The sequence below is a fragment of the Hemiscyllium ocellatum genome, chromosome 28 (genome assembly GCF_020745735.1).
Source record: "Hemiscyllium ocellatum isolate sHemOce1 chromosome 28, sHemOce1.pat.X.cur, whole genome shotgun sequence".
Lineage (NCBI taxonomy): Eukaryota > Metazoa > Chordata > Chondrichthyes > Orectolobiformes > Hemiscylliidae > Hemiscyllium > Hemiscyllium ocellatum.
This window is the reverse complement of record NC_083428.1, coordinates 16,189,541-16,212,733: the sequence shown is the minus strand read 5'-3', so window position 1 is coordinate 16,212,733 and position 23,193 is coordinate 16,189,541. Positions and strand designations below refer to the sequence as shown.

Sequence of the window (23,193 nt, the reverse complement as noted above, 5' to 3'; positions counted from 1 at the left end):
GTGCTTCCTCATTCTAGATTCCCCAGGAATGGGTAACATTCTTTAAGCATTTACCCAATCAAGTCATGTTTCAATAAGATCATCTCTTATTGTGCTAAACCTTAGGATTGTAGGCACAAGGGGAGACCAGATTGCTAGGTCAGCGCTCTGGAAACTAGAGTAGAAATCCGATCATTGGTGGAATTTAAATGCAATTATTTAATTCATTAATAACTATGGGATTGAAAACTGATCTCAGTAATGATGACCATAAACTATCAACAACTGTCATTAAGCTTACTAAGAACCTGACAATCCTATTGACTTTTCACTAACTTTCAGCTCTAAAAAGGCCACTCACTTCAAGGCCAATTTGTGAGGAGTAACAAAGGCTGGTCTTGCTGAGAAAGGATTCGCCACCTTCTAAACCTGTAACCTTTACCATCCAGAAACACAAGGGCAGCAGTTGCAGTGAAAATACTGTCATCTTCTGCAAGGAATTCTCTTCCTATTAAGCCACACACCATGCTGACTGGGGACAATAACCAAAGCAAAATATGACAGATACTGAAAATCTGAAAAAAAAAGCAAGTACTAGAGAAACATAAAAGGTCTGGCATTTGAGTTGAGAGTAACAGAGTGAACGGTTTGAATCCAAATGATGAGACAGCTTTGGCAAATAGGCTTAAGGAGAATCCAAAGAGATTTTATAAATATATTAAGGACAAAAGGGTAACTAGGGACAGAATTGGGCCCCTCAAAGATCAGCAAAGCAGCCTGTGTGTGGAACCACAGGAGATGAAGGGAGGTACTAAATGAGTATTTTGCATCAGTGTTGAAAGAATATGGGGAAATATATGGTGATATCTTGAAAAATGTTTATATTACAGAGGAGGAGGTGCTGAAATGCATAAAAATAGATAAATCCCAGGACCTGATCAGGTGTACCCTAGAATACTGTGGGAAGCTAGGGAAGTGATTGCTGGACTCCTTCCTGAGATATTTGTATCATCGATAGTCACAGGTGAGGTGGCAGAATATTGGAGCTTGGCAAACATGGTACCACTTTTTAAGAAAGGTTTTAAAGGAAAAGCCAGGGAACTATAGATCGTTGAGCCTGACATCGGTGGTGGGCAAGTTATTGGAAGAAATCCTGAGTGATAGGATTTACATGCATTTGGAAATGCAAGGACTGATTAGGGATAATCAAAATGGCTTTGTACATGGGAAATCATGTCTCACAAACTTGATAGAATTGTTTGAAGAAATAACGAAGAGGATTGATGAGGGCAGAGCAGTGGACATGATTTATATGGACTTCAGCGAGGCATTCAACAAGGTTTCTCATGGTCAACTGGCTAGCAAGGTTAGGTCTCATGGAACACACTGAGAACTGCCCATTTGGATACAGGACTGGCTTGAAGGTAGAAGACAGAGGGTAGAGGGTTGCTTTCCAGACTGGAGGCCTGTGACCAGTGGTGTGACACAAGGATCGGTGCTGGGTCCACTTCTTTTCGTCATTTATATAAATGATTTGCATGTGAAATAGGAGGTATAGTTAGTAAATTTATAGATGACACCAAAATTGGAGATGTAGTGGACAGCAAAGAGGGTTACCTCAGAGTACAACGGGATCTTGATCACATGAGCCAATAGGCTGAGAAGTGGCAGATGAAGTTTAATTTAGATGAATGTGTGGTGCTGTATTTTGGAAAGGTAAATCAGAACAGGAATATACTCTTAATGGTTAGGTCCTGGAGAGTGCTGCTGAACAAAGAGACCTTGGAGTACAGGTTCATAGTTCCTTGAAAGTAGAGTCACAGGTAGATGGGATAGTCAAGACGGTGTTTGGTATGCTTTCCTATATTGGTCAGAGTATTGAGTATAGGAGTTGGGAGGTCATGTTGCAGCTGTGCAGGACATTAGTTAAGCCACTTTTGGAATATTGTGTGTAATTCTGGTCTCCTTCCTATCGGAAGGATGTTGTAAAACCTGAAAGGATTTAGAAAAGATTTACAAGGATGTTGCCAGGGTTGGAGGATTTGAGCTACAGGGAGAGGCTGAACAGGCTGGGGCTGTTTTCCCTGGAGTGTTGGAGGCTGTGGGGTGACCTTACAGAGATGAAGGGCATGGATAGGGTAAATAGGCAAGGTTGTTTGTCTGGGGTGGGAGAGTCCAGAACTAAAGGGTTAAGGGTGAGAGGGGAAAAATTTAAAAGGGACATAAGATGCAACATTTCCACGCAGATCGTCGTGTGTGTGTATTGAATGAGCTATCAGAGGAAGTGGTGGAGGCTGGTATGTTTATAAGACTTAAAAGCTTTCTGGATGGGTTATATGAACAGGAAGGATTGAGAGGTACCTGGCCAAGTGCTGACAAATGGGACTAAATTAGCTTAGGATATCTGGTTGGGCATGGACGAGTTGGACCGTAGGGTCTGTTTCCACGCTGTACATCTCTATGACACTTCAGAATTAGATTGATTCACTTTGGCTGGGTCAAAATTGCTCACTAACACTGTGGATGTCCATACAAGGTCCTCTAAAGACATAAAAGCAAAATACTGCAACTCAGCAGGTCTGACAGCATCTGTGGAGAGAAAAACAGAGTTAATATTTCACATCTGATATGACTCTTCTTTGGAACTAAAAGTGATTCAAAAATGGTGATTTTTAGGCATAACCACAAATGAAATAGGAGCAACAGTAGGCCATCTGACCTGTTGAACACTGCTGTGCCATTCAATAAGATCATGGCTGATCTTTTTGTGGACACTCAGCTCCAGTTAACACCCGTGGACTACGACCCTTAATTCCCTTACTGTTCAACAATTTATCTATTTTTGCCTTAAAAAGATTCAATGAGGTAGCCTCAACTGCTTCACTGGGCAGGGAATTCCACAAATTCACAACACTGGGTGAAGAAGTTCCTCCAGAATTCAGTCCTAAATCTGTTTCCCCTTGTTTTTGAGGTTATGACCCCGAGTTCTAGCTTCACCCACCAGTGCAAACAACCTCCCTGCTTCTTTCCGATCTGTTTCTTTCATATTTCTATAAGATTCCCCCCTCATTCTTCTAAATTAAAATAAATTTAGTCCCAGAATACTCAATTCCTCCTCATAAACCAACCCTCTCAACTGAAATCAACCTAGTGACCCTCCACTGCACTCTCTCGCGTGCCAGTTCATCCTTTCTCAGATAAGGTGACCAAAACTATACACAGTACTCCAGGTGTGGCCTCACCAGCACCCTCTGCACTTGGCAGTATAACCTCCCTATTTTTAAACTCCATCCCTCTAGCAATGGAGGACAATACTTAGGATCAAGGTGAAAGATGAGTGAGGGGAGCAATAGATGGATCTGGAGGTCCAGCACAAAAGTTAATAGGATTACTAATTGTCATTGAATATAAATAGAGATGTAAAAATAGATGTAAGTTAAGGACTGAAAAGGAGAAAATGGATTCTACATGTTGATTGTAAAGTGATTAACAATAGTTGGCTGTGGTATTGGGGAGCAGGGGAAGAACAGAAGGAAAATAGAGGGCAGACATCATGACGTTCAGGGTCTTAAGTTGTGGAACTCAATACTGTGCCCTCACAGTTGTAAAGTGCCTTGGTGGAAAGTGAGACGTTGTTCCTCAAACTTGGATTATACTTCATTGGAACATCACAGCAGGCCCAGGACTGAAATGTTGAAAGGAGAACAAGGTGGTTTATTGAAATGGCAAGCAACTGGGAAGGCCAGGATCAGTCCTATGATCAGTTTGGTGTTGCCAATGTAATACAGGCTGCTGATGTGAGCATCAAACAGACTGAATGATGGCAATTAAAGATTGCTTGAGATGTACAGGACATTGAAATAAGGCCAGCCAATGATCTCATTGAATGGTGGAGCTGGCTCGACATGGCCAAGGGCCTTATTCCAGTTCGCACCAGTGGAATGTCTGGAAAGTTGCGCTTAGAGGCTGGGCCCAGCGAGGATGGAAAGATGCTAACAGAGGCATAATTGGGTACTGCAAATGCTGGAAATTAGAGTCAAGGTTAGAGTGGTGCTGGAAAAGCACAGCAGGTCAGGCAGCATCCGAGGAGCAGGAAAATTGACATTTCAGGCAAAAGCTCTTCATCCACCAGTGCAAACAACCTCCCTACTTCTTTCCTATCTGTTCCTTTCGTATTTTATATGTTTCTATAATGGAATTCCTGATTTAGCCCAAAACGTCGATTTTCCTGCTCCCCGGATGCTGCCTGACCTGCTGTGCTTTTCCAGCACCGTTCTAATCTAGATGCTAACGGAGGCCCAGCACAGCAGGCAGCGGAGGTTACCAAACAGGGCAAAAGACAAACAGAGGCACGAAACCGGTAGTCGCTGGCAGAGTTGATATTGGCAACTCACCACTGCCATGGCCAACCCAAGGGGGGAGTGTGGGTCAAAAGGTCAGTGACAACAGTGATCATAAAAAAGGAGTCACATCATTTCAGCGCAAACATAAACAGACGCTCACCTCTGGGTCACCCGATGAAGGAGCAGCGCTTCGAAAGCTTGTGATTTCAAATAAATAGCCGTTGGACGGTCAGCTGGTGTCATGTGACTTCTGGCCCGGGTGATTGACAGATCCGAGCTGCGTCACAATTGGCGTATGAGGTCATATGTTTGACACGCCGGGGCACCCGTATTGTACGTCACTGTGGCGGCTTTACGTGAATATGGCGGAGGCTTCCTCACTCTCTCGCTATTTCTGTCACCGCTGTTCGGCCGAGATTCTCCCCAGGCTACCTGTGAGTCCACAACTCTCAACCCCCATCCCCCCACCCCAATCCCACCTCCGTGGGAATTGCCGGTCGGTTTTTTTTAAATTAGATTTTGTCGTTTGAATTCTGATGATGAGGGTGACGGGTCCGGTCTGGTCCGAGCCGAACCGGCGAGCGGTGCTGGGGTAGACCCGCGGATGTCGAGCCGGTACAAGCTGAAACCTGGGCCTTTATCTCTCTCTCTCTCTCTTCCCTTTCCCCCCCATCTGGGCGCCGGCTCCCGCCTTGCCAAATATTGAACCATCGTAACCCCCCCCCCTCCCCCTCCCCCCGCCATATAGTGAGCCAGCACTCAGTGCGCAGGCGCGGGCGCTTTCCCCATGCCTGGCAACTTCAGACTCCTTTTAAGTTTCAGAAACTTTGTTGGTGTTTCCCCCTGTTTGGCAACCACTCCAGTACCCCCGATTTCATCTCAGTCGAATTTCACCGCTCCTATCATTTTCTACTCCCCCGCCTCAATCCTTCCCCTTTACTGTAGCCACATCAGCTTATTCCACTTCCTTCTCTGTCCTGTGTGTAGCCAGCTACACTTGCCACATTCCAGAGATGGGTATTACTAACTGTGGACACATTTGGTTGTAAAGGAATGTTACATGTGGCTATGTCATTTTGTACCTGACTATGTTGACATCTGTCATGGTATGCTAAATTTGGCTATGACTTTTCTATTGTCCACGTTATCAGTGTGTAAAACTCTGCAAGTGAGAGGTCTCAGGCTCTTTACAAGGGTCTGGCCACTTGGCATAAGTGCCATGAGTGTGCCCTGCGTATGTCCACATGTATTCTGAGTCATTTGTCCCCCTCCTGATACATTCAGATCTATATCTTATACTGTACCCATTCTTTCCCAGTTGTCATGCGCCTAGGAGTGACATCCTTGTATCACTCCAGCTTTGAAGGATCTGTTCTATGCTATGACTCTAAGTCGAGATTCCTAAGGTGTGGCTGCTGGTGTGTATAGCTAGCAGTTGAAGTCGTGAGTGAGTTAGCAAGTTGTTGGGTGCTGGTTTTGTCTACCCACATCTCTATTGATGGGAGTTTATGGCTTGGCAGAGGTGAAGAGTACTAGACCTCTCTAGCATCTATGATTTCATTTACTTGATGCAAATAATTTATATAGCTCTTATTTTGCTTTATTCAGGAGTTCTTCACCCACTTATAGATTAATGTCTAAATGAATTAGAATGAATACCTGTTCAGGCAATTAACAACTGCCCTCATAAATTGCTAAGTTTGTGCGGGTTCTGTGGTTCACTTGTTAGTTGTTGATAATGGAAATCTGATATGATAGCTGGAATTGCAGGTAAGACAGACCTGTAGGGGGGGAGAGAGGGTAGCTAATCCACCAAGCTTTTCTTTTTTATTAAAAAATTTTTTCATTATAATGGAATTTGATTAGATTAGGAAATCTGCTTGGCATGGATGCGTTGGACCAAAGGGTCTCTTTCTGTGCTGTACATCTCTAAGACTCGATAAATACAGTTCAGTTTAATCAGAGTACATGATAATCATCTGTAGCCAAACTACATCTGCTCACTTGTAAATGGACAGAATTAAAGCATTGGATGATTTCGTCTTACTATTTGGATTTATTTCATTTTGTACGAGTATGTTGTATTTTATTTATTTACTGCTACAGTGAATTGGAAAATGTAAACCAACAAAAAGAAATAGTTTGATTTCCTAATTCTCGATGGAAAATCTCTAGTCTCATGATGTAATGAGCTGCCTTTCTATTGGTAATACTATAGGCTTAATATGGAAATACAGCTTTCTCTTTTGGACATGAGTGACACCATGTATCGCAATGTGCTATGAGCAGAATCTGGCAAGTCTTAGAGCGCCACCTATTGATCACTGGAAATGAATCAAGGAAGTTAGAAAGTGCAGGTATATCCAGGGGAAAAAAATCCTTTTCTATGTTATATTTTTGTTTTCTTGCCAGAGGATAAATCCATCAGATCTACTCTTAGGTGCTGATTATATATTAGCTGGCAATAGATTGATGTGTGTCGGTGGAAATGGGGCGGTGATTGGATTTTCACAATCTAAAACCTCCTTGTGAATCAGTTTGTAATTTCTTTTCAAATACTAAAGTGCGGTTCACAAAATAAAGCTCACGTCTGAGATTTACTGTGAATGATTTGACTCCTGTTGCTAAATTGTATGCTTGTAAAAATTGTAACTGTTCACCAAGTGAATGACCAGTCATTTCCCTAGTTACTTTAGCTTTCTGTTTCAACTTGCAGTTGCGTTTTTGTTTTCCATAATCTAGAACATTCTGTTGAGGTGATTAATATGCTATAAATGATTACATGAGAGGAGCTGCGAGTCAGTCAGACTTCAGTGGCTGAACTGTTGCTTCTGAGTCAGAAGACTGTGGAATGAGTACAAGTTTGAGAGACTTGGACACTGAATTTTGACAGACAATCTAGTGCTGCACTGCACAATCGGACGCAGTGTCTCTGAAATGTGAAACCAAGCCATGCCCTTCTGACCCATTTTGGTAGATATAAAAATGGGAGCAGTTGAAGAAGGATGGTGCTGGTAGAGGTTTTTCTGAAGAGTTGATAATATTATATCTCTAAACCAATATCACTAAAACAAATTATCTGATCATTATCTTCATTACTGTATCTGACCCTTGTAATTTAGCTGTATGTTTATGACAAAAAATACCAGTTCTTGCAGTGTCTTTTTCTTTCTGTTGTAAGTTGTGCATGAGAAATGTTCATTGAAGTCTCAGGAGAGTTTGAATGCTAGTCTCTAGAAAGTGCCAGATCAAAACATGTGACCAGTTACCCTGTTTTGCTTTTATTATAATTGTTTTGTTCTTGGTCTCATGCACTACGTTGCCTTGAATGTTCACTCAGTTTCCATTTTGCCCTTTTTATGTATGGATAATGATTCATATACTCTTGAAATTAAGCTGTATTAAAGTTTTGAGACTTCTTTTCAGCTGTAATAATTTAAGAGTAATAGCTTTGAGGGGAATCTGGATAATTATATGGTAACATGCAAGTAGGTACATATGGGGTATGTGAAATAGAGTAAGAGGCAGCTCATTGAAACAAAAACTGGTAAAGAGCGTTTGGGTCAAATGACCTCATTCTCTTAGAGTCATAGAGATGTACAGCATGGAAACAGACCCTTCAGTCCAACCTGTCCATGCCGACCAGATATCCCAACCCAATTTAGTCCCACCTACCAGCACCCGGCCCATATCCCTCCAAACCCTTCCTATTCATATACCCATCTAAATGCCTCTCAAATGCTGCAATTGTACCAGCCTTCACCACATCCTCTGGCAGCGCATTGCATGCACATATCACCCCTGTGTGAAAAAGTTGGCCCTTGGGTCTCTCTCATATCTTTTCCCTCTCACCCTAAACCTATGCCCGCTAGTAATGGATTCCTCAACCCCAGAGAAAAGACTTTGCCTATTTATCCTATCCATGCCTCTCATAATTTTGTAAACCTCTATAAAGTCACCTCTCAGCCTCCGCTCCAGGGAAAACAGCCCCAGCCTGTTCAGCCTTTCCTTATAGCTCAAATCCTCCAACTTTGGCAACATCCTTGTAAATCTTTTCTGAACCCTTTCAAGTTTCACAACATCTTGCCGATAGGAAGGGGACCAGAATTGCACACAATATTCCAACATCTTTTTGTGCTGTAAATTTTAAGTAATGCCAAGATGACTTGTGACAATTTTGTTGTGCAAATACGTAATCACAGAGTTGTACAGCATGGAAACAGACCCTTCAGTCCAACTCATCCATGGTCAACCAGATATCCAAAGTTAATCTAGTTCCATTTGCCAGTATCTGATCCATATCCCTCTAAACCCTTCCTATTCATATTCCCATCCAGTTGTCTTTCAAATGTTGTAATTGTCACCACTTCCTCTGGCAGCTCATCCCATACATACAGCACCCTGAAGAAGTTGCCCTGAGATCCCTTTTAAATCTTTCCTCTCTCACCTTAAACCTATGCCCTCTAATTTTGGACTCCCCTACCCTGAGGAAAAAAAAAACTTTGGTTATTCACCATGTTTCTCATGATTTTATAAACTTCTATAACCTCAGCCTCTGACACTCCAGGGGAAAATAGCCCCAGCCTATGCAGCCTCTCTATAGAACTCAAATCCTCCAACTCTGGCAACATCCTTCTCAACCTTTTCTGAACACTTTCAAGTTTAGCAGGACAACCAGAATTATACACAGTATTCCTATCGTGGCCTGACCAATGTCCTGCAACATGACCTCTCACCTCCTATCTTCAATGTGCTTACCAATAAAGGCAAGCATACCAAACACTGCCTTCAGTATCCTATCTACCTGTCATTCCACTTTCAAGAAATATGAACCTGCACTCCCAAGGTCTGATGCTCAGCAATACTCCCCTGGACCTTACCATTAAGTGTATAAGTCCTGTCCTGATTTGCCTTTCCAAAATGCAGCATCTCTCATTTATCCAAATTAAATGGATCTGCCATCCTCAGCCCTTTGGCCCATGTGATCAAGGTTCTGTTGTACAGTTAGTTCTGGGATAATGCGCAGTTTGGCAGCACGATTTGGCTATAACGTCACTGAAGAATTAGGGAATTTTTTTTGGAGAATGTTTACCCCATTGACAATAGCTGAAAATGTGTTGCTGGAAAAGCATAGCAGGCCTGGCAGCATCCAAGGAGCAGGAGAATCGACGTTTCGGGCATGAGCCCTTCTTCAGGAATCATGCTCGAAACGTCGATTCTCCTGCTCCTTGGATGCTGCCCGACCTGCTGCGCTTTTCCAGCAACACATTTTCAGCTCTGATCTCCAGCATCTGCAGTCCTCACTTTCTCCCATTGACAATAGCCCAATTTCAGCGGGAATCAGTTCGTGCACTTCATTCCGCATATGCACCTATGCATGTGCCAGTGTCTGCGCTGGTCTTTGTGCCATTCCAAGCATGCCAATGTCAGCTGCTAACAGAGGAGTTTTCTGTGCAAAGTACAGTAGAGAGCAGCTTTCTTACATTTTTTAAATGTATTATGTTAAATTTAGTTTTGTTTCGTTAATAAATATGATTTCAACCTTCATTCAGGTTGTGCTAAACTTTTGCATTAGACTTATGGGTGATTTTTGAGCGATCGTGAGTGATTTTTATTTGCTGGTCTGCTCCAAACCCCACTTTTCCCATTGACCCCATTATTTCTATTAAGTGAATTTTTGCTAGAATGTCACTACAGCATTATAGGAGAACTGCCTGTACTCTGAAGTAACTTTTGTGCTGTCTACTGTACCTCCAATTTTGGTGTCACCTGTAAACTTACTGACTATTACCTCCTAAATTTATATCCAAATCATTTAGATAAATGTTGAAAATCAATGCAATCAGCACCGATTTCTGTGGCAAACTACTGGTCACGGGCAACCAATCTAAAAAGCAACCCTCCACAATCAACTTTTGTCATCTACATCCGAGCCAGTTCTGTATCCAATTGGCTAATTCTCCTTTTGTTCCATGTGATCTAACCTTGCTAACCAGTGTACCACGGCAAACCTTGATGAATGCCTTACTGAAATCTATATGGATCACGTCCACCGCTCTGCCCTCATCAGTTCTTTTCATTACGTCTTCGAAAAACTCAATCAAGTCTGTGAGACATGGTTTCCTGCAGACAAAGCCATGTTGACTATCCCTAATCAGTCCTTGGCTTTCCAAGTACATGTAAATCCCATCCCTCAGGTTCCCTCCAAAAACCTGCCCACCACTGACCTCAGGCTAGCTGGTCAATAGTTCCCTGGCTTTTCCTTAACACCTTTCTTAAATAGTGGCACCACATTAGCCAACCTTCAGTTTTCCAGCACCTCACCTGTGGCTACTGATACAAAAATCTCAGCAAGGGACCCAGCAATCACTTCCCTAGCTTTCTACAGAGTTCTAGGGTGCACCTGATTAGCTCCTGGAGATTTATCTACCTTTATGCATTTTAGGATGTCCACCACCACCTCTTCTGCCCATATGGACATTTTTCAAGATGTCGTTAATTATTTCCCCATGCCATCTATCTTCAGTATCCTTCTCCACAAATGGAGAATAATGCAAAATACTTGTTTAGTTTCTCCCCCATCTCTTGTATTTCCACACATAGATGGCCTTGCTGATCTTTAAGGGACCCTATTTTCTCCCTTGTTACTTTTTTGTCCTTAATGTGTTTGTAGAATCCTTTGGATTCTTCTTAACCTGATTTCCCAAAGCTATCTACATGTTGTCACTTCACTCAAAACCAGTATTTCCATACATTTTTCCTTTTCCAAGAGAACTAATTACTGGCAGAGAATCAGCTTGTATAAATTCTTAAACAATTAATTCTATAAATTCTTAACTATATGTAAGCGTGTGTAGGAATATTGCAGTGATGGTACAATGAATGAAAGATCTATAATTGGCAAATGTTGCAGATGTGACCTTCCCCCAAGTGAATTTAATCAGCTAACACACTTATACTATTCATATCTGACTTACGCAGATTTTGTAGAAAAAAATTAGAGATTTTTATTTAAATTGTAAAATGTAGATAGTTTTTCTGTTCATTATCCATATACTAGTTTCCATGGTGATCAGATTTCAGTATCTATTATCTTATTGGTACTCCTTTTGTTCTAGTGCTGTCTGCTTTATGGATGGTTACTTGCTCTTGTAATTTGAATAATCACCCTGTTTTTTACCACTGCAGCTCGTGACTAGAACAGGGATCATTGTTTTCTCTTTCAGAATAATGTTCACAGAATGTGAAAAAGTGCTAAATGTGTATAATAATAACCAGTACAAGGTGTGATTATCTATGTGTATTCTGTGATTGTAAGCTATACAAATCTGATTGAGATTCTGTTTGAATTGCTTTTCGAGTCAAGTAAACTATAAATTTGAGTTTCTGTGAATTTATTTCTACTGGTTGGGGCTCTGAGGGCTTAGAATATTTCTTTGCCTTTGGAACTTTGTTTTGAATTCATTCCTAATGGAATTGTCTCCTCGCCATCTGCTTCCTGGTAGCTATCAGTATTTCACATGAAATGTATTTGAACAGAATGTTGCTCCCAGACAGCCTGAATGTTTTTATTTGCTGTCTTCATGGAATGTGATCATTGCTGGTTGGACTAGCCATTACTGTCCATTCCAAATCAACCCTGAGAAGGTCACGCTGAACTGCTGCTTTGAATTGCTACAGTCCATACGAGCAAGTTTGTTAGGTCAAAAGGCTGGACCTCTCCTAACAATGAAGGAACAATGATATATTGCCAAATCAGGATGGTTTGTACCTTGGGAGCAGAAGCATGCAAATAGTGATGTTCCCATGTGCCTACTGCCTTTGTTTTTCTAAGAGGTAGAAATTGGGGATTTGGAAAGTGTTGTTGAAGTAATCCTGCAGTTGATTCAATGCACTTTGTGGATGTTACACACTGTGTGATAGATAAGGTAGTGGAAAGAATGGATATTGGTTAGTGGGGTATCATTCAAATTGACTACTTTTGTCTAAGTTGTTGAGCTTGAAAGACCCAAACTGAGTATCAGTAATCAAATTAATTCCAATTAAATACCATTTCTAGCACTATTGATGACCTCTTACATCACTTTGGTGTTTGAGGATTGCCTGGAGTGGTAGCTGGTTAGATATGGTTTGCTTTTGTGGGCAGTGCATACCTGGACGAATCCCTACATTATCTATTAGATGTTAGTGTTGTAGCTGTTCTTGAGCTTGTCCACTGTCCAAGCTTGTGAGAAGCAATTGGCACAGTATGGGTACTCCTTTTGAGGTAAAAGTGAACTTTCATTGTTATGACATCATGTAGAGGATTTTGTTACAAATTCACCCAAGTCTGAGAAACTAAAATTATTTTATTCAGGCCACTGTGTCAAAATGTTAAATATGTATTCTTCACATTGAGCATAATATTTATGTAACCACTTAACATTGTGGGCGGCACAGTGGTTAGCACTGCTGCCTCACAACGCCAGAGACCCGGGTTCAATTCCCGCTTCAGGTGACTGACTGTGTGGAGTTTGCACATTCTCCACGTGTCTGCGTGGGTTTCCCCCGGGTGCTCCGGTTTCCTCCCACAGTCCAACAATGTGCATGTTAGGTGAATTGGCTACGCTAAATTGCCCGTAGTGTTAGGTAAGGGGTAAATGTAGGGGAGTGGGTCTGGATGGGTGCGCTTCGACGGGTCGGTGTGGATTTGTTGGGCCGAAGGGCCTGCTTCCACACTGTAAGTAATCTAATCTAATCTAATCTATTAGAGCATTTCCTGTTGCTTAACAGGTTCATTATTAAGAAAAGCTGACACCAAGCCATAAAGGAAGATAATGTTTTCCCTGGAGTATTGGAGGCTGAGGAGTGACCTTTTATAGAGGGGTATGGATAGGATAAATAGACACGGTCTTTTCCCTGAACAAGAGGGCGTTGGTTTAGGGTGAGAGGGGAAAGATATAAAAGAGACCTAAGGGGCAACTTTTTCACACAGGGTGGTACATGCATGGAATGAGCTGCCAGAAGAAATGGTGGAGGCTGGTACAGTCACAACATTTAAAAGGCATCTGTCTGCGTATATGAATAGGAACAGTTTTTAGAGGGATATGGGCCAAATTGCTAGCAAATGGAACTATATTAGTTTAGGATATCTGGTCGGCATGGACGAGTTGGAATGAAGAGTCTGTTTCTGTGCTGTACGTCTCTGACTGATAGTCAGAAATTTGACCAAGGGAAAAGCTTTTGAGCAGCATCTTTTAAAAGGAGATACTGTTTGATAGAGTTGAGTTTGAAATTCTCTAGCTTAGGGCTAAGGCAGGTAAAAGCACAGGACAGTTAAGATTGGGGATTTGCAAGATGTCATATTTTGAAGGAGCGGAGAAATCTCGAATACCTATAGGATGATGATGCAAGGATAGCAATTGGTGAGGTCATTGGGGAATTTGAAGACCAGGATGAGGTTTTAAAATGATGGTGTTGGAATTGCAGAAGCTGCTGTAGAACAGTAAGGACAGGATTGTTAGATGAATTTTAATAGGCTTAAATGGTTTAATTATGATGACCATATTCCATGATCAAATAAACAAAATTGTTTTAATATATTGGCATCATGCTTTGCGTAAAATACAGAAACATACAGCTTTAACCTCATCAACCAAAATACTAAAACAATGCAATAAGCTCATCATTAGTGCAAGCATTCTTTGATTTCAAACAAAGTAAATGGTAACTTTAAATCAGGTCAGTCTAAAAAGATCAATTAATATATAAACTTTTTAATAAAGTGAGAGACATCACTGAAGGCATCATTATCCTTGCTAAAATCAAAATGCAGTATTGATGATAGTTTTGCAGTCTCCTAACCATGCCAAATTAGATGATATGAGACTTGAAGATTTTAGTGGTGGGTACTGTTAGATGAAAATGCAATGGCCAACTTTCTCCATTTAAGCACTTTTATAGTTTGCATTGTTTCCTCCATTTGCTTTACTGGGAGCAAAATCCAGTGCTAGCAGGACCATTAACCTTTCTTGCATCTGGCCTGACCTTTTGAACTAGTGATTTTATAATCCATGTAAATTTATCCTCGGGTAAGATACAACTGCTGCTGCAGAAAAGCTCACTTTTGACTGAAATGAACAAAGAATCATTAATATGTGTAAATGCTTTATTTCAATTTTAAAAGCTAAATGTTTCATTTTTTTCCCCTCTTGAGGTTCTAATTGTCCATTCCTATATATACTGAAGTTCATAAAGATAAGCTACAATGAGAAGTTATTATTAAAGTTATTAGGTGTAACTAGGCACCGCATCAAGAGACACTGAGAACGGTTATGATTAGGCTTTCAGGAAACCGTATAGACATTCTTAAGATGTTGTCATTTTCACTTTAGTGGAAAATTAAAAGATTTTGTCCTTCAATTTTGAATTGCCTGTGGAGTGTATTTTCTGTGTAATATAACAAAATACTGGCTACTTAGAACGAGAGTAGCTTGATAGGTCTAAAGTAGAATAGATTAATCCTAGTGATGGCGTTTCAGAGCAGTCACAATTTATTGAGTCATACAACATGGAAACGGGCCATTTGGCCCATCTCGTTCTTGCTGACCAGGTTTCCTAAACCGAACTAGTCCCATTTGCCTGCTTTTAAATCTTCCACCTCTCACCTTAACCTGAATTCCACTAGTTTAGGACTTCCCTACTCTGGGGAAAAGGCCTTGGCTTTTAACATTGTCTGTGTTCTTCATGATTTTATAAATCTTTTTAAGGTCACCCTTCAGCCTCCTGAACTCCAGGGGAAAAAAAGTCTCAGCCTATTCAGCATCTCCTTTATAACTCAAACCTCCAGACTCTGTAACATTCTTGAAAATCTTTTGCACCCTTTAATACTATTCTGGTTGCCCTGCATTAGGAATGATATTGTGTAGTACTCCAAATGTGACCTAACGTGACATCCCAACTCCTGTACTCAGTGGTCTGACCAATGAAAGCAAGTGTGCCAAATGCCACCTTCACCACTATGTCTACCTATGACACCACTTTCAAGGAACTATTTACCTGCACCCCTCGGCCTCTGTGTTTGACAACATACATTAGGACCTGACCATTAACTGTAAGTCCTGCATTGGTTTGTCTTCCCAACATGCAACACCTGGCATTTATCTAAATTAAACTCCATCTGCCACTTAACCCACTGGCCCAGTTGATCAAAATCCTGTTGTACTCCTAGATGACCTTCTGCACTGTCCATTATACCAACAGTTTTGGTGTCATTCATAAATTTACTAACCATACCTCCTCTATTCCCATCTTAAATCATTTATATAAATGACGAGCAACAATGGACCCAGCACCAACCCTGTGGCACACCACTGGTCACAGGTCTCCAGTCTGAACAACGATCTCCTCCCATCAAGGCAATCTAGTCTCCAGTTGGCTAGCTTTCGCTGAATCCCGAGTGATCTAACTTTACTAACCAGTGTACCATGCAGAATCTTGTAGAAGTCCTTGCTAAAGTGGTACAGACAACATCTACTAGTCTGTCTTCATCTCTATTGATCACCTGTTCAATTTTGTCCTCTCAAATAATATTGTTGAATTATTAGCAGGTTAATTAGTGGATTAATATCATTATTGCCCAAAACAGTTGACACTTGTGAAGCTTTTTTGAATGGTCATAATAAGTGATCATACACTGCATGCTGGAGTCGGGTACCTTGGAGTAATCAAGGGTGGCATGTACGCTGTCATGGGGGGGAAAGAAAGCTCTGCATAACTTTTTTTTTAGAAAATGAATGTAAGAGCATGCTAGCAAGGCTGGTAATTGCATCCTTAATTGCTGTTGAGAAATTGGACTAGAATTGCTGCAGTTCACATGGGAGAAGCAGTTCTGCTGATGGCAGAATTTTAATCCAGAAACAGTGAAAGTTCTTTTTATTCCTTCACAGGATGAAGTCAGAACTTATTGTCTATCCCTAATTGCCAAGAAGATTAAGAGTCAACCACATTGTTGTAGGTAATATGTAGGCTGGCTCGGTAAAGATGGCAGTTTCCTTCCCTAAAAGGACATTAGTGAACCAGATGGGCTTTTCCAATAATCAATGAATTGATGGCCATCATTAGACTCTTAATTCCAGACTCCCTTTTTGATTGTGGCAGGAGTTGAACCCAGAACATTACCTGAGTCTCTGGATCGATAATCCAACACACATACCACTAAACTATCACCTCTCCATACTTAAATCATGCTTAATGAATCCACTGGAGTTTTTTTTAAGGGTGTAGCTAGTAGAATAATTAAGGGAGAACCAGTTGATGTGGTGTACTTGGTTTTACATACATTTTTAAGAAGGTCTTCTGTAAGTGGTTAGTGGACAAAGTTTAATACGTAAGTGCTAGGGAATAATAGGGAAGTGCATGGATCAAGAATTGGTAGATAAGCCGGAAACAGTGGGAACAGACCAGTAAACAATGACTAGTAGAATATTGCAAGGGTCAATACTTGGAGCCCAGCTATTTGCAATTAATATATAAATGACCTGTATGAGAAAACAAATGCTGAGGACACAAGATTGGGTGGGATTCTGAGGAAGATACGAGGAGGCTTCAAGCTGATTTTGACAAGTTGAGTGAGTCGGCAAACGCATAAGTGATGCATACAGTGTGACTAAATGTGAAGTTACACAGTTTGGTATCAAAAAAAACAAAAAGGAAGAGCATTATTTAAATGGTATTATATTGGAAAAGTTGGATATACAAAGGAATCTGGGTGACCTTGGCTATCAGTCAATGAGAGTAGATAGGCAGGTGCAGCAAGCGTAAGATGACGAATGGTATATTTTCTTTCATTGAAAGAGGAGAAAGTGAGGACTGCAGATGCTGGAGATCAGAGCTGAAAAATGTATTGCTGGAAAAGCACAGCAGGTCAGGCAACATCCAAGGACGTTTCGGGCAGAAGCCCTTCTCCCTGCTCGAGTCTCCTGCTTCTTGGATGCTGCCTGACCTGCGCTTTTCCAGTAACACATTTTTCAGCTTTCATTTGAAAGAGGATTTGGTTTCAGAAGTAGGGATGTCTTACTGCCTTTATAAGGACCTTGGTAGGACCATAGCTTGGGATGTTGTATGTGGTTTTGGTTTCCCTACCTAAGAAAAGTCATACTTGTCACAGAGTGTGCGGGGAAGATTCAGTAGGCTGATACAGGGGATGGTAGAATGGTCATTGGTTCAACTGGGCTGCATTCACGAGAGTTTACAAGGATGAGAGGGAAACTGATTGAACTATATAAATTTGTAATTCTGGAATAATACCAACAAAATCAATTGGGAAAATCAAGCCGTTCGACTTACACTTCATACAAAATAGGTCCAAACTAAAGGAGTTGCCATGGGCACCCGCATGGGCCCCAGCTATGCCTGTCTCTTCATAGGATATGTGGAACAGTCCATCTTCCGCAACTACACTGGCACCACCCCCCACCTTTTCCTCCGCTACATCGATGACTGTATCGGCGCTGCCTCGTGCTCCCACGAGGAGGTTGAACAGTTCATCAACTTTACTGACACCTTCCATCCCGACCTCAAATTCACCTGGACTGTCTCAGACTCCTCCCTCCCCTTCCTAGACCTTTCCATTTCTATCTCGGGCGACCGACTCAACACAGACATCTACTATAAACCGACTGACTCCCACAGCTATCTGGACTACACCTCCTCCCACCCTGCCCCCTGTAAAAACTCCATCCCATATTCCCAATTCCTTCGTCTCCGCCGCATCTGCTCCCAGGAGGACCAGTTCCAACACCGCACAGCCCAGATGGCCTCCTTCTTCAAGGACTGCAGATTCCCCACAAACGTGATCGACGATGCCCTCCACCGCATCTCCTCCACTTCCCACTCCTCCGCCCTTGAGCCCCGCCCCTCCAACCGCCACCAAGACAGAACCCCACTGGTTCTCACCTACCACCCCACCAACCTCCGTATACAGCGTATCATCCACCGTCATTTCTGCCACCTCCAAACGGACCCCACCACCAGGGATATATTTCCCTCCCCTCCCCTATCAGCGTTCCGCAAAGACCACTCCCTTCGTGACTCCCTCGTCAGGTCTACAACCCCCACCAACCCAACATCCACTCCCGGCACCTTCCCCTGCAACCGCAGGAAATGTAAAACTTGCGCCCACACCTCCTCCCTCACTTCCCTCCAAGGCCCCAAGGGATCCTTCCATATCCGCCACAAGTTCACCTGTACCTCCACACACATCATCTATTGCATCCGCTGCACCCGATGTGGCCTCCTCATTGGGGAGACGGGCCGCTTACTTGCGGAATGCTTCAGAGAACACCTCAGGGACGCCCGGACCAACCAACCCAACCACCCTGTGGCTCAACACTTTAACTCTCCCTCCCACTCCACCGAGGACATGCAGGTCCTTGGACTCCTCCACCGGCAAAACATAACACGACGGTTGGAGGAAGAACGCCTCATCTTCCGCCTGGGAACCCTCCAACCACAATGGATGAACTCCGATTTCTCCAGTTTCCTCATTTCCCCTCCCCCCACCTTGTCTCAGTCGGTTCCCTCAACTCAGCACCGCCCTCCTAACCTGCAATCCTCTTCCTGACCTCTCCGCCCCCACCCCACTCCGGCCTATCACCCTTGCCTTGACCTCCTTCCACCTATCACATCTCCATCGCCCCTCCCCCGAGTCCCTCCTCCCTACCTTTTATCTTTACCTGCCTGGCACCCTCTCCTCATTCCTGATGAAGGGCTTATGCCCGAAACGTCGAATTTCCTATTCCTTGGATGCTGCCTGACCTGCTGTGCTTTAAGCAGCAGCACATTTTCAACCCTGCATGGGTTTTCCCTAGCTAAAGTTTGCTCCTTGCAACAGACACTGCATTATGGTAACATGGCGGCGGAGTAGGATGCTCTAACTGGAGCTCGTCTGTTCTCTCTCTCTTCTTTTTCTCCCTCTTCTCTCGGCTTTGGACACCTGGCCCCCGCCTCTAAGTGGGATTGGCAGTCCGGAGCAGGGACGCCAGCGGCCTGAAGTGGGGGTGGGACGGCAGCCGGTGGTCAGACCGCGTGGAGGCCCCCTGTGCTGAACTGCTTCAGACAGTCCTTGGAAAGAGACTGGAATGTTTGTCTTAGCTTGTTTTTCTGACCTATGGTTATACAGTGTTAAGCTGTAATGTAACCTTTCCTTCATTTCTCTAATCTGTAACTTAAGGATTGTACCTAGGTACTGTGTTTGTGATATTGTTACACTGTAACTATTTTGTAACTGAAGAAGTTGTACCTAGATACCTTTTGTACCTAAGATGGCGCTGTAAGTGGCAACTTATAAGATTTTCACTATTCATCTGAGTACGTGACAAGCTAAAAACATCTGCAAAATTCTAATATTCTGCAGTTGTGCCCACGCAAAATTGTTTTTGTTCCTTGTTATTGGCTGTGTATTGATTTATTTCACTGATGCTCTCCTTAAAGGAAGCGTTGAACATTGTTGTCAGGCTCAAGCACTTTAGCAGCTCCCCTCCCTTCCCCATCCCATCACCCCTCCTCCAACTTTTCAAAGGTAATAATTGTGATGATTATGATACTGGACTAGTAATCTCGAGCATGAGTGACTAAGTCCAGTGAGGCTAATTAAATAATCTGAATTCCATTAATTTAGAATACAACAACTAGAAGTAAGATGCTGGTATCAGCAAAATAAATCCTTGTTAGGTTTGATAATGTTGAGAACATATTAACTACCCTGTATGAGATTCCAATCTGCATAAATATAGTTGCCTGAAGTAGTCTAGAAGCTATCTGCCAATGTGGAAAATTAATGATATAATTTTAGAAATAAAAGTTACAGTAGAATAGGCACAGAGTTCTTACGGATTGAGTTGAAGGCTGATGGGTTCAACACTCTAGTAAGTGTACTATAGACTGCCAATATTGCAAGAAAATTAGAAAAAAGTAGGCAAACCTACAAAGTGAGAATCAGCCATAAAATAATTGGAGCTGTCAACTTTCCCCAATAAACTGGCATTTGGAAATATTGGAGGGTAAGTGTGTACAGAACTCTTTTCTTTGTAAGCAAGAAGTTTTTAAAAAAAACAGAATTGCTGCTGATTTTAGAAGGGCTGATGAACCAGAACAGTCAGAGGAGGTGGTGCACATTTTAATAGTAGTGATCGAAACAAATTAAGCCTCTTGATTAGAATCAAGAATAGAGTTAAGTAGGATAAAAAAACTAGATTGGGGGGAAAACAAAAATAAATTATCAGGGACTGAGGGTGGAGCAAAAACTAAACTGGAAGACAATCTTGAAAAATAAAGATCAAAGATCAGTGATATATGTTTAATATTAGTAACTCAGTTTTTAAAAAATAATTTAATTCAAGAGAAATATCTTCCAGTAAAAATCAGATCAGAATAATTATGCTGTGCTCTAAATCAATAAAGAACTAAAGAAAAATTTGAATGTAACAAGTAGATTTAGAAGTAGTGATATACCAAGGGAAATCAGATAAACAAGAATATACAAGTGTTAGAGGTTAGAGGATGAGCTTAAAATGAATATTTAAGACCGGGTAAAAGTGAGGAAATAACTGACAAAATAATCAAAATAAAAGACAATCTTCAGTCTCAGTTATGTATGTGTATCAGCTAACGAATGCCTTCTCTATATACAAAAGAGCAAAGTTGAAATAAAAAAATCAATATGGATTCTGACAGCCTAAATTCGTGCTTAAGCTGACAGCATCCTTAGAAAAATAGTAGAAGGAGTAAATGGGAGTTGTATACTCTTGTTTGTAAAAGGCCATTGATAAAGGATAGCATGTAGGGGTCAGGGCAAAATTGTATTAAGTCATTGGACAAACAACTGGATAACAACTGGCTCAAGAAATAGAAAGTGTCATTATTTCTGTTTTGAAGGAAGCTAGATATCAATGTTCCACAAAGATTCATGCAAGGAGCACTGTTAATCATAACTGACTTGCATAATTTGGATTTGGCAACAAGTACCATTTGTGTAATATTCTAAATTTGAGGATGATTTGCACCAAAATAAATTAAGCCATCTGAAAACTTGGATGATTTGAAGTTGCTGGTGCTAGACTGGAATGTACAAAGTTAAAAATCATACAACACCAGGTTATAATCCAACATTATTTGGAAGCACACGCTTTTGGAGCACTGCACCTTGATCAGGCAAACACCTGATGAAGGAGCAGTGCTCCAAAAGCTAGTGCTTCCAAATAAACCTGTTGGACTATAACCTGGTGTTGTATGATTTTTACTTTTTGAAAATTTGTAGGCTGGGCAGTGAAGTGGCAAGCTAAGTTGAGCATCAATAAGTAATTACAGTATTAACGCATTGTAATAGGACAAATAAAAATGTCATTAGCATTTGACAAAAGAATCTGAGATGTGTCCGAGTAAAAGGATCTTGGAATAGATATGAGCAAAACATTAAACATAGATCATCAAAGCACTGGATTTATTTCTAAAACACAGAATTTGAATTATCGTGAAGCTATTTTAAAGTTGCATGCAAACCTAGTTAGGCTTTATTTGAAGTTCCGTGGAACTTTTCTTTTGCTCATTATCTTAAAATAAAAATCCCGCAACACCAGGTTACAGTCCAACAGGCTTATTTGAGAGTACTTGTTTTTGGAGTGCTGCTCCTTGACGAAGGCTACCTGACGAAGGAGCAATGCTCCAACAGCTACTACTTCCAAATAAATCTGTTGGAGTCTGACCTGCTGTTGTGTGATTTTTAATTTTGTATACCCCCAGTCCAACACTGGCAACACCTCATTTTCTTAAGGGCATAAAAGCATTGGAGAAAGTACAAGAATAGTGCCAGGGTTTGGAGGGATATGGGCCAGGTGCTGGCAGGTGGGACTAGATTGGGTTGGGATATCTGGTCGGCATGAATGGGTTCGATCGAAGGGTCGGTTTCCATGCTGTACATCTCTATGACTATGACTCTAAGTGAGAGGTTTGAAACGATTTGTAAAGTCTGAGCACATTTTTAAGAAGGTGATCAGTTGTTCTGAGAAAGGTCTTTTAAAATTATGAAATGGACTGGACAGGGTGAATATGGAGAGCACGTTGCCACATGTAAATTGAAAACAGGATGTCCTAAATCAAGATATTTATGTATAAATCCAAATGGTAAATTAAGTGGGTGACATATGGAATTCTCTGCAGGAAGTGGCCGGGGAAATCTGTTAGAGAAAATTTGAGTAGAAAGAAATGTGGAAGTCTGGTGTATAAATGTCCGAACAATTGGGCTGAGTAGTATTGTTTCTATGCTATGTGTTTAATGTAACTTCTAGTGCAGCCAAGAAGCTTTAAGTAACTAGCAATTGTTATAATTTTAAATTTAATTATAATTAATCATAACTGTGGCATTATCAATCCTGAAATTTATTTTGTCTTGGTTATTTTGTGATACAATCAAGTGTATCCTCTACATGCTGTGTTTCCGGGAAAAAAAGACTTTTAGAAGAATGAATGAATGGGGAGAGAAAGCATAAACTTTATTGTTCATATTTAAACAAAAACATGAGGTGAAAAGAATCACACATAACGTTTGTAAACTGCCTCTTTATTCTTTGAACCAAACACATGCTTCTGGTTAGTACACTCCTGTTTTTTGCAATCTGAAAAATGACCACGATGCACTGTTCACAAGTGTGAAGAATGTGGGACAGGTGGCCAGTGCAGGAATAGTATCACTGTGTGCCGATATCAGAATGATACAAAGATTGTTTGGGAATAAATTAATTCACTCTAGATAGCTGGAAATAATTGCTGCAAGTATATTGACTAGCTGTGGTGAATCCACAGGGAAGCAAAGGAGTGACTATTTGTTCAGACGCAT

The 23,193-nt window shown here is 41.5% G+C and overlaps 2 protein-coding genes across 3 annotated transcripts in view; one reads left to right on the top strand and one right to left on the bottom strand.

The window, feature by feature from the left end:
• The window catches only part of fstl3 (follistatin-like 3 (secreted glycoprotein)), an 87,861-nt gene extending 83,327 nt beyond the window's left edge, over nt 1-4,534 (bottom strand). The window contains exon 1 of the mRNA XM_060846517.1: nt 4,483-4,534. The gene's annotated coding sequence lies outside the window, so the exon portion shown is untranslated. The remainder of the gene's footprint in view (nt 1-4,482) is intronic.
• Nucleotides 4,535-4,674: 140 nt separating this feature from the next.
• rnf126 (ring finger protein 126) overlaps nt 4,675-23,193 on the top strand; it is a 51,529-nt gene continuing 33,010 nt past the window's right edge. For both annotated transcript variants that reach the window (XM_060846128.1, XM_060846127.1), the window contains exon 1: nt 4,675-4,756. In XM_060846128.1, coding sequence (XP_060702111.1) covers nt 4,685-4,756 — 72 coding nt within the window. In that variant the 5' untranslated portion in view covers nt 4,675-4,684. The remainder of the gene's footprint in view (nt 4,757-23,193) is intronic.